General features: G+C 40.0%; 1 protein-coding gene across 1 annotated transcript; it reads left to right on the forward strand.

Annotated features, from left to right (window-relative positions):
• Positions 1–6,005: 6,005 nt before the first annotated feature.
• Positions 6,006–12,023, forward strand: LOC111320733 (uncharacterized). Its single transcript, XM_022923418.2, has 2 exons — positions 6,006–6,759; positions 7,194–12,023. The coding sequence occupies exons 1-2, from the start codon at positions 6,075–6,077 to the stop codon at positions 10,097–10,099; spliced, it is 3,591 nt and encodes a 1,196-aa protein (XP_022779153.2). The 5' UTR covers positions 6,006–6,074; the 3' UTR covers positions 10,100–12,023.
• The last annotated feature ends 512 nt before the right edge of the window (positions 12,024–12,535 follow it).

Genomic DNA, 12,535 nt, shown 5'->3' on the forward strand with positions numbered 1-12,535 from the left:
AGGCAATGTGAAACGTAAAGCGATACGTTACGTGTGAGTACACAGTTACACAACAACCTTTTGAATAAGCGAAATGTGACTCTTACCTCGCAGCATATGACGGTGTTGTGTTACAAAAGTTTTATTTCATGGGGGTTTGTACTAGGCAAAACCCATTCGTAATTTTCGGTGGGTCTATTTTTTTTTCCATCCCGTGCTTTATTCATGTAACATTCATAGACTTCTTAACTTTTTAAGTTGAAAAGATGTCTTAACTTTTTAAGAATTAAGATTAAAATTTGACGCCAAAAAATCACTCAGCCATGCAAGGTCAAACTCTTGGGCTTGGTCTGTAATCCCTACTTTTCGAGCGCCTCACTCCAAGATCTCTCAGCGGTGCACTAGCATGAAATTTTTCACTGGTTCTCTTTGACTCGCGCGACGGACTTCGCTGAAAAAGAGGCACTGCTCGCTGTCAAACACAAAGCGAATCTTGTCACAAAACTCGTGTTCAAACCACAGGCAAACTACACTATGTGTTCGTGTTTGATAATTGTTGACTTGAGACGAACGAAATCTATGAGGATTATAAATAAAGCTCTGAAAATTGCATGTCTAAATTACATCTCGGTTTGAACATATTAATATAGTTGAATGAAATGTTATCGACTCATTTGCGTTTTATTTTGTTGTTTATTTTTCGTCCTTATGGGCTGTTTAAGGTGGCCGAACACAGTTTTCGCGAGCACTTTTGCTGATGCAATTCAGCGCGCGCACAAGGATTGTAAAAACAAAAAAAAAAAAACATGCTGTCACTAAAGCGGTCATATTATTTACTCACATGTACCCGCCCTATCTGTGATATTTTTCTCTATAGTTGGCGCAGTGTATTGATGGCTTTAATCTTTTATTACGAAGATATGTTAGAAAAGTTAACGGTGCAAGGAACCCAGCAATCCTCAGCTTTTTCGTCGTCACCGAAAGAACCCAGTTAAATGCAGCGCATGCGTAGTAGGTAAAAAAATTGCCATTGAATGGAAAATTGCTTTCTGGAAATATGCCTATTTCTTGAGAATCACCCATTAGAATTTTACGAAATTTGGCACGAAAATACTTTAGGAAATGCGTAATTGAGTATCGAAAAAAACTGATTTTAAACAAAGGACATTCTAGATAATCGAGTGAATCTTCAGCAAGGGATAATTACAGATCTCTCTGTTAAATTGTTGGCACAATGGTGTTAACTTGTGAGTATCGTTACAAGCTCGTTGCATGCAAATTATAAAGAAAATCTAATGACAAGATTTTCTACAAATAAACAAAAACAATTTTAAAGGCCTGTTTATATTTATTCATGTCACCATGGCAACGGCACATACGTCAGCTTAACTATCAAAAACCAACGTTTGCGTTGTTAGCTTACTTTCCGCCAGTTCTGGCGACCGAGAGATCAAGGGTTTTAGAGAAAATGGCGAAAGAAACACAGGTATCAAAAACTGTGTTCAGCCACCTTAAAGCGTCTATTTACAAAATTACTTTTGGTTGGAGGCCGATATAATTGTAGTTTAGACGTGCAACTTTCAGAGCGTTATTCGCAATCTACATAGATATTGTCCGTCTCAAATCAACAATTATTAATTAAAAGCACATGGTGTGGTCTGCCTGTGATCAAACGTTGCTGTAACTGTTAATAGTCAAGTATTTTTGAAGAGACAGTAAAGATATCAAAATTATAATTGCGAGACTGTCTGTCTGTCCTCCTAGTTGATGTTTCATTTATTTTATATTGTTATTTTTAATCAATATTACTTATTTTCTTTTAACCTGTGGAATATTTTGCAGTTACTCCTTTTCTTGTTAGTCCGCTACTTGTGACTCTTTACTGTATTACTGCGTTTAGCAACACCCCTTCTTGTGAGATAGAATAAATATATGAAAATCATATATTTTGAACTGCGGTATTTGATACGTATGAGGCACGATCCTCGCAGTAGATAGCGCTATTTAAGCAATAGCGAAAATCAGACCTGAAAAAAATCAGGCCTGCTCTCAGTTGGCTTGTTAGCTCAATTGGTAGAGCGCTGCACTAGTATCGCAGAGGTCAGTGGTTCGAGTCCCGTACAGGCCTGATTTTTTTCAGGTCTGATTTTCGCTATTGCTTAAATAGCGCTATCTACTGCGAGGATCGTGCCTCATACGTACCCCTTCTTGTATTGGTGGTAGCGCCTGCGGGCAAGATGAGGCGAATCCTGAGTTCTGATTGGCTTACAGAGCGGGCAAGATGAGCCTATCTTGCCCGTCCAGGATTTCCCGCTTTGATCCAGCGTAAGAAAAGAAGAAGAAAAGGAGCGGACTTAGAAAGTTTGTAACTTTTGGATAATAGCGACCTTAAGATTCAGGACGGCGAGCGAGGACGCCTGCAAGGTTTGGACGGCGAGGACTGGGTCGAGGGCCCGTCTCGCTCGATGCACAAAAAAGCTTAAGATTCTTGTGGACTTGGCAGCCATTTTCATTCGACGACGAAGCCTTAAAAGCCTTAAAAACTTTCCTCTTAGGTTTCTTGTGCTACAGACACAGTTGGCTTTCTTTCCCGGCTCTCGAAGTAAACAAGTCGTTCTTGATTCTTATGAAAGCGAAATGTTTTACGTAGATATTAAATCCTTAATTGACCAAGCTTGTCGGTCTAAAATGCTCAATATTAGCCTGGTTCGACTTCGTCTTGGTCCATAAAAACGCAAAAAAAAAAAAAAAAATTAATTCGGCCAACATCCAGCCGTCTTAACCTCACGCTCGGTCAATCACGCATACATATCTCGTTCATTCAAAAGCTTCTTATAGTGGCAACACGAATCATGTTTCATTTTGCTTTTCGGGTTCCTTTTCACAACAACAAAAAAAACAGCCTGAGCCCAAAATTTTAGATTTCCAGATGAAATATCTTCTTCAGACCAAGATTATTATGATTAGTGCAAGCAATCAACGCCTCACACGGATCCTAGAAAAAACGTAAATGAGGATTTAAATTTTCTTTGAATTGAAGGCTTTTGCGATATTATATCATGTTCCCTCCATGCATGCAAATTTTGCGACCGTGACTCTATGCCCATTGCTTAGGCCATTCCTCAACAGTTCTCCCTATACGTTCCGGTTTTTGTAATTATTTAATACCATGATACCTAGCGTGCTCTTTCCTCGCGCGTGGCGAAGCGGTCGTGAAAGAAAATGTGCTCAAACTTTGATTTCTCTCCGCCTTAATATTGCCTCGTCTCAATCATTTCGTAGGATTGTTTTCTCGATTTGTTTTAGCTCGTTTGCGATCAAAATTTTGTTTTGCAAGGTAACTCCAGCCTTGCATCGTGTACAGGTTATTACGGCTTGAATGAATGAATGAATGAAAGCCTTTATTTAAAGAGGGTAGCACTTAATAGCCAGAGGCTAATAAACTTCTGGCCCTCACAGATTACACAACTATATACGATCAGATGAATATGTAAGCTAAAATATGTAAACATTTAAAATAAGCTTTTAAAATAAGACAAGATTCAATTAAGAAGATATTATTAAATAGTAAAATGATGCAAACATTGTTGTTCCTTAAAAATCTTGGCAAACATGTCTTTTTTTAAAACATGCTATAGAATCTAGTTTCCTAATTTCAATAGGTATACTATTCCACAGTCTTGTAGCCGAAACAGCGAAAGAGCGTCCTCCCTCTGATTCTCTTTTTTATTCAGGGCAAACAGCATTAATGTTTGAATATCTAGTGTTGCGGGAGTGCCGCTTATTATTCAAAATTAAGTGTTCATTTAGATAATTCGGCAAACGCCCATTAATTCGCTTATACATTATTAAGGTCGGCACACACGAGGGGACTAGTCCCTGCGACTAGTCCCAGCGACCAGTGTCATGCGACTAGTCCCTTCGTGTGAACTACTCATTTCTGTGGTCGCAGGGACCAAAATTTGGTCCCTGCGACTGGTCGCACGAATTCAAACTGGTTTGAATTCGTGCGACCAGTCGCAGGGACTTGTCGCATGAAACTAATGTTTGTCCCTTCGTGTGAACTGTTTGTGCGACCAGTCCCTGCGACTAAACGGTAAATAAGCCAATCACGGGTCAGTATGATTTGTAAACATTGCAGTTTCTATGAATTTTCCCTGAATTCTAGATTTATACAACTGAAGTTCTGAATAAAAAGCTATTTCTAGCTTTGTAAACATATACAGATGTCTTGGAGCCGTTTAAAAATAAAAAAACAAAAACAAAAACGAAACACGTAAAAGCATGAATAATCCGAATGAATAAGTGTAGTTCATTTGCGTTGATGTTTAATAGTGCTACTATGAAAAGTTACCCAATTTTGCCTCTTAATTTTCCTATGTTCGTGTGTAATTGAGTGCCCTCGTGTGAACGCCTTAAGGGACTAGTCTTAGCTACCTGTCCCCTCGTGTAAACCCTTCATAGACTTGTCGCCGGGACTAGTCGCACGGACTAGTCGCAGGGACTAGTCCCCTCGTGTGTGCCGACCTTTATGCATTTATCTATCTTATGTTGCTCATAAAACGGAATCCAACCTAGCTTGTTAAACAAAGCAACTGACCGTGTCGTGCGATCGGCATAAGAAATAACGCGTGCCGCACGTTTTTGCAATCTTTAGACCCTATAAACCGACTCTTTGTCGCAATTTGCCCAAACCACGTTAGCGTAAGACATAACAGGGCGAATAATGCTATTATAAAACTGAAGTCGCTGTTTAAGAGGTAAACAGGCTCGAATCTTACGCAGTATTGCGATTCTAGAGGCCATCTTTTGACATACTTTCTCAATATGTTCATTAAATGACAATTTGCTGTCAATTTCTACTCCTAATAAGGTAGCACAATTCACATTATTGAGCTGTTTTCCGTTTACAGTAACAACTATGTCACTTCCATTTATGTCAGCCACACATCTTTTCCGTGAGTACTTTAGTCTTGTCTTCATTTAATGGGAGCTTATTTGCTGAAGCCCATAACTGAATTTCAGAGACAGACTTATTTAGTGATGAACTTAAGTTGGCTAAGTTTTTCACATCCGCAAAAGCGTTGACAGTCGTATCGTCTGCGTAAAGGTCCAACTGAGCACTTGTATACAAGGGCAAATCGATAATAAACAAAATGAAAAATAAAGGACCTAAAATACTGCCCTAAGGGACTCCATGCAACATCAAAGCTTCGCTTGACTCGCTCCCATTTACACGGACAATTTGCTTCCGATCCGACAAATAAGAGAGACACCAGGCAAGCTCCGCGTTGACTGTACCGTACAGCTCCAACTTGCGCAACAATAGCTTATGGTCCACCATGTCGAAAGCCTTTCAATAATCGACCAGGACCATGCCGCATACATGATTGTTATCTAAGCCGAACAAAAACATATATTACAAGCTTACCAGCTTGTAATATATGGTTGAGGCTTGTTATGCTGAAATACAGGTAAACTGGTCGATTTTTTTTTTAAAAATGGTTTCTCTCCTCCTTACGAGCGCTTTACGCGTCCGACCAGGACACCCAAGCCTGTATGCAGACCTCTCCTTTTTTTATCTACGGCGTTCTATCGGTTTTTTGAAGGATGGATGGCTCCATCCATTCACCTCTCAGTAATTAAATTTTTCGTTCACCGAAAAAATGGTGCCATATATATATCTTATTAACCAAGCGCGAGGGCCGTACTGGGAGAATATCGGCCCGTGGTCTTGACAGTACGGACCGAGCGCAAGGAGGTCCGTGCAAAAAAGACCGAGGGCCGATATTCTTCCAGTACGGTCCCAAGCAAGCTTGGTTAATAAGAGATTTATTATACGACTGAAGTTCAAAGGGACACAAGTGCGGTATCATTCGGGACCATTCGGGACAGTGCCCGGTCCAATACTGAGATAATATTGACCGGCAATAGAGCATTTTGATTGGTTGAATTTAGTTATTGGCCCTCTGACTGCCCGAGTCGTGTAATAAATCATCATACTGAGCATGAAGTAACTAATTGCACAAGGGTACTTGTATGTAGTTTTGGTCATAAGGATATCTTATCTTCGTTCATTCTAGGGAATATTCTCCATGGCTTCTGGAGCTGCACAAACATTCCATTCCACTAAGGAGACAACTAATTACGCCCGATTATGCCGGCTTCTGGTTGATGTCAGTTCACAGGTCCTGAGAGAGACTTTTGACAAGAAGCGTCCACCAGGAAAGCTGGATACAGTTTTGTCAAGTCCTCCAGTTCACAAAGCTCTACAACTACTCAAGAAAAAAAAGGTTTTGAACCCATCCCAATGGGGAAAACTGTATCCTGCGATCAAATCTTCAGTTTCATCGCAGCATTTCGATATCACTCTACTAATGGTTCTGCTGAGGAATATTTGTGGCATTGTTCCCCCGACAACCGGCTGGAACACACTTCCTCCTGCAGCAGACACAACCCTCGAGGCAGATATCATTCGTATCAAATATTACAGAGACAAAGTTTATGCCCATGCTATTGAGGCCTCAGTTGATGATGCATCATTCAATCAACACTGGATGGACATCCGAGGTGCATTGGTGAGACTGGGAGGGGCAAGATACCAAGGCGATATCGATAATCTAAAAAAGGAAGGGATGGACCCTGAAATTGAGGAACATTACAAAGAGCTTCTTAAACAATGTGTCATGGATGAGGTCAGCATCAAGAAAAGATTGGATGAAATTGAAAACTTCGTCAGGAACCTGGAGGAACGGAGAGAATCCAAATTAAATCCTGAAGGTAACGGAGAGTAATGTGCCTGAGATTAAATGTTAGGCTGGTAAAATTGAAGATGGATTGAAACAAATCGGATGATGACAACATATCATTGTTTAAGTACTTTTTGGATGTGTTAACATTGCTAAAATTACCTGGCATTGAACAAAATTTAACAATAAATTAACAATTTCAAAACGTTTATTAAGTCCCTCCTCCTTGAAATATATGTACTGGCGTTATCTACCAATGAACAGTGATCAGTTCTAGTAGGGCTTAGTGGATAAGGCCCTTACTCCCATAAAGAGAGGGAATTGGTTATCTGATGCAGCGGTCCTTGGGGGCGCGTAGCTTTCTTTACTATATGACTAGTGGATCAGTTGCTATCCCCCTGGTCACTGCATCCATTTCAGTACCTCTCCCACCATGTTGATGCAAGTCTAACATTTGCTTTTCAGCTGTAGCAGCGTACAGAAATGCATTGAAAGAATCAATCAAAAGCCAAACTGAGTTCCACACTGTAGCCTCTCCCACTTTGTCTAAGGTAAGAACAGATGACATATTCACAAGTATTCTCATACAACACGGACGAAAACCAGTAGAAGACCTTGATGTGGAAAGAAAGGAACACCTTCATCAGTACGGTCAAGTGAGTAAAAAACCAATCAAACACTGTCAAGATATTTTTACTTCTGATACCGATCGTAGTGCGGAAAGGGATCCCAAATCTGTTCTAGTCACTGGGAAAGCGGGAATTGGAAAAACGCTGTTTTGTCAAAAGTTAATTCGAGATTGGGCTTACGACAAACTGTTTCTATCACAACAAAATTTACGCATTCCTGATTTCAAGTTTGCTTACCTGCTGACATTTCGTCAATTGAATTTACTCGGAAACAACTGCGTTACCCTGAGGGAAATCTTCAACAGATCTTCAGTGCTAGACGACCGCTCCAGTATCGACGACTCTTTATTTGAGTATATTGTTGAGCATTCTGGAGAGGTTTTGATCATCATTGACGGGTATGACGAGTATGCACAACAACATTTTATCGCAAGAGATGTGGATGACCGGTATCCGAATGACGCTCATGAGAAAATGCCAGTAGCAGCTCTGTGTGCCAAATTAATCAAAGGGAAAATCCTGAGAGGCTCGGTTGTCATGATGACATCAAGACCCGATGAGTCTGATGAGATCAAAGACACAATTGCTTTTGACCGTTGCGTGCAAATTACAGGATTTTCCGAGCAACAAGTAAAGGAATACATCGAGAGGCATTTCCAAGAAAATGAAGTTATGAAGAACGTTATAATGGATCACATCACAAAGAATGACAATCTTGTCAGCTTTGCCCACATTCCAGTTCTCTGTTTTCTGATGTGTTCTTATTTTGAATATATCTTAAAGGAATCGATGAATACTGACGCTCTCCCCGTCAATATGAGTGACATTTATTTTGAAGTAGTTAATATGTTTTTGAGAAAACATTGCAAAAAGAGAGGAACCCCTCCCAAAGTAACACTGGAGAAGTTGTCAAAGTTGGCAGCTGATTTTCTCTTGGAGAATAAGTTTCTCTTCGCTGTCGAAGATATGAATAACTTTGCTCCCGAAGAAGTCGAAAGTTTGAGAGCAAGCGGCCTCCTTCATTGCGGTCCTATTTTTAGGAAAACATTTTCTGAAACGACCAAGTACTTTTGTTTCACACATTTAACTCTCCACGAGTACCTAGCAGCTCAATGCTTTGTGGAGAGCAAAAAGATCCCCTCCCTTGGGGATGTGTCAGAAATGGTATTCATATTCATGTCCGGAATCTTATCAAAGCAAAACGACACAGCTTTAATGCAAACGTTGATCGAAAGTCTCGATTCGCAGTCCTCGAGAAACCTGCTAACTTTAAAGTGTCTCACAGAGTACCAAGACATAGAATTTGCGCAGGGGACAGTAAAGAGACACTACAGTGGATTCTGGGACCATGATGGAGACATTAGATTTGAGAAGGTGGTTAATTTAGACTACATTGCTGTGTCTTTTCTGTTAGATGTCATTAGCTCATTGAATGTTGTGGAAACTTCTCGAAAGAATCAAACATTTCTTCAACAGACACGTATGCCGTTGGTCAAACGGCTGAATCCCTTAAGGTGGACGTGTTTTAGAAGGAATGCAGAGCAAACCGCTGGTAGGAATCAGCCATCCCCTTATCACTCACCAATACCTACACGGTTAACAATCAGGTGGGTTTTTCTATCTCAGACTGGACTAAGAAGAATCTGCAAAGCGCTTCAGAATGAGTTCTGTCCCATTACTGGACTAGTCCTACAAGGTTTTGGGTCTTTTTTCGAATGGGTCCTTATAATTAGAGAGATGTTGCCACTATCTAATTTACTTGAACTGCGTTTGCTCAGTTCTCGGGTCACCGATGCTGGTGTTGTCAGTCTATGTCAAGCACTGCAGACAGCAACATGTCAAGTCACCACATTACATCTGAGTGGTAATCAGATCACCGATGCTGGTGTTGCCGGTCTATGTCAAGCATTGCAGACCGAAACATGTCAAGTAACGGATTTAGATCTAAGTAGAAATCGTATCACCGATGCTGGTGTCGTCAGTCTATGTCAAGCATTGCAGACAGCAACATGTCAAGTCACCACATTAGATCTCAGTAATAATCAGATAACCGATGCCGGTGTTGACAGTCTATGTCATGCACTGCAGACAGGAACATGTCTTGTCAACACATTACATTTAAGTTGTAATCAGATCACCAATGCTGGTGTTGCCAGTATATGTCAAGCACTGCAGACAGCAACATGTCAAGTCACCACATTACATCTTAGTAACAATCAGATCACCGATTCTGGTGTTGTCAGTCTATGTCAAGCACTGCAGACAGCAACATGCCAAGTCACTACATTGCATCTTAGTTGGAATCAGATCACCGACGCTGGTGTTGTCAGTTTATGTCAAGCATTACAGACAGCAACATGTCGAGTCACCACATTAGATCTGAGAATGAATCGGATCACCGACGATGGTGTTGTCAGTCTATGTCAAGCATTACAGACAGCAACATGTCAGGTCACCACATTACATCTGAGTTGGAATCAGATCACCGATGCTGGTGTTGTCAGTCTATGTCAAGCATTGCAGACAACAACATGTCAAGTCACCACGTTACATCTGAGTGATAATTATATCACCGATGCTGGTGTTGGCAGTCTTTGTCAAACATTGAAAACGACAAATTGTCAAGTCAGGTCATTAAATCTGGATGGAAATAGTAAGATCACCAAGGCCGGTGGGAAGCTCCTTCGAAATCTGTTGAAGAAACAATCTCATCTTGACTTGACCTGTCATCCATACATATAGATGAAGTGACAGATCACAAGTGCAGCAACATTGATTTACATATCAGCTGAAAAAACTAGGAAACAAGTCAAAGTAGGGTTTAAATGAAAAGCACGAAAATTTATTGCATATTCCATATCATTATTTTGGATAACCAGACTTTTATAATGCGCATGCCCAGGAGTACAGTCAAGCGTTTCTGCGGTTGGCGATCTGTAAAAGTAAACTTGGTGTTCCGCTAACTTTTGTTGCGTTTTCAAAGTAGAAACTCCGTTTTCAGATTTTTAAGGCAAAGTGTAAATGAGGGCTTCTTTCAGTTTGCTAGGATGTTAAGCTGGACACACACATTGTTCTCTTCATTGTTGCCTTCTGTTTCCATACAAGAAAAAGTTTCGGCTGATAAAGTGTATTAAAAATCTACTGATTTCGTTTTCGGATAATTCAATCATTGCTACATCAAAAAAAAAATTTAGACAAAACAAAAGAAATTAAAAACCATTTCACTTTAAGCAAAATACCTCTTTGTGAAATGTCTCTAAGCGTTGAAAAAGATTCTATGAAAATATAAAGTGCTAGCAAAAACAACGGATTCGCATAACAAGGTGTTGACACATGTATCTCTATTTATCCAAATGTTGGAACCCAAGCCACTTCTCAGCTAATTATCTTAGCTCTTTCCCAGGAAACGAACGAAGCAGCTTATCATTCCGCCAAAACACACAAAGGCAGTAACGTCAGTGACTTCGATCGCAATTATAATGCTATCGTTATCTGCCGCTTCTTACTTCACTTTGCTCCATTACATATGCTACAAAAGCAACCATTTGACCTTTATTACCTTATTATAACCCAGTGTGCAAAAGATTTGTCATCAACAAAGAGCGAGTATAAAGGGTGCGAACTGAAATATTAAAACGGTGATCACTCGAACGCGTAGTCTGTATCAGTGACCCAAGCTTCCCCCGATTAAAATGTAACTTCTCCTCGCGAGATCAATAAAAAACAACAAAGAAAGAGAACAATGATGTTCGAAAAGTAACCACAACAATAGTACCTAGTTCTAACCCAGAGTGTAAAAGTTCGTCATCTGTGTTGTCATTCCAACGTGCAGCTGGTGCTAATAATCCAAGGCCCCGCCCCTCCCCCTCCACACTCGAAAAAAAAAAAAAAAAGGAATGTGTCGAGATATCTGTGTAGAAACCTTACCTCCTCTATTAAAATATAGCATTTTCAGAGATCGATACATTGTTAAAAAAAAAAATACAAACTAAGAGTCAAACATAATCCAAACAAGCCTTGGGAGTAAAACTGCTGAACTTTCAGAATAAATATATTGAGTCAACGATGTTACATCCTCTTTGCAGCCGATGCTGGATCGTATCATGATTCACTTGATAAGAAGCCACTCCAGTTTATCACATCGTGTATAGGACTGGGTACGAAAGGAACAAATCTTGCTTTGATCTTAAGTAGGTGGCAACTAAAGAAGTTCGATATCAGTTACGATTTTAGTAGCAGGTCAGTGATATCCAGTTTGCTAACGAGAACAGTACTTTTCTCAACGGTGTCCATTGGGAATATGAGTGTTAATGATGAAAAGTGAGAAACATTTTGTTACAGGGGTAATGAGTATTTGATAGCAAATGGAATAACGTTTAAATTGTCTTCTCACAATGAAGCCTGTAGCAGAGCACAATTTGAAAATGGTGAAAAGCTCCAGATTAAGCTACAAACCTTAGTCTTGCTCCTTTCTCCGTCATCTTCGTGATGTGGTAAATAGATAATCGCAATTGTCTTTTGTCGTAGAGTATCTCAGTGACTCACCAATTCCTGATGGTCCTGCTTTCATTCACATCGCCTAGCAAGCACCCCACAGGCTTTTCACAAAGTCGGCTAGTGTCCAGCCCACCACTTTCATAAATGGCTTCCGGATTAATATTCTTTTGTTTAAATTTGAATTAGCCCTTCTGGCCTCGCTTGAGATGATGTATTCTTTTAAATTTTGTACTGGATAACGAGGCCAGAAGGGCTAATTTAAATTTAAACAAAAGAATATTAATCCGGCAGTCATTTATGAAAGTGGTCTATACTCTTTCAAAAAAAGCTTTCTTTATTTCATAGTTCAATTTCAGGCGCGCGCTTATTTTTTAAATCGGATGATTTAAGTTTTACTGGGGCAGTGTGTTAGTCGCGCGTACGAAATAAAGTGATTTTATATGTCATAACTTGTTATAGTTGTTTCTTCGGCATTTAATCGATTTGAAGTGATTTTAAGGGCTGATTGAAAAACCATCAGGACAAGGGGTCTGGCACGAGGCCCTCGCGAGAAATCCACGAGATGTTCTTAAAGTCAATGGTCCGCGTGACGTGTTATTCGCTACGCATGATGTGCCTCTATTATGACGATGTCCATGGTAACTTCATTTTAACAGATCAAAGATCATAACCACACATTGT

This window comes from Stylophora pistillata, chromosome 7 (genome assembly GCF_964205215.1).
Source record: "Stylophora pistillata chromosome 7, jaStyPist1.2, whole genome shotgun sequence".
Lineage (NCBI taxonomy): Eukaryota > Metazoa > Cnidaria > Anthozoa > Scleractinia > Pocilloporidae > Stylophora > Stylophora pistillata.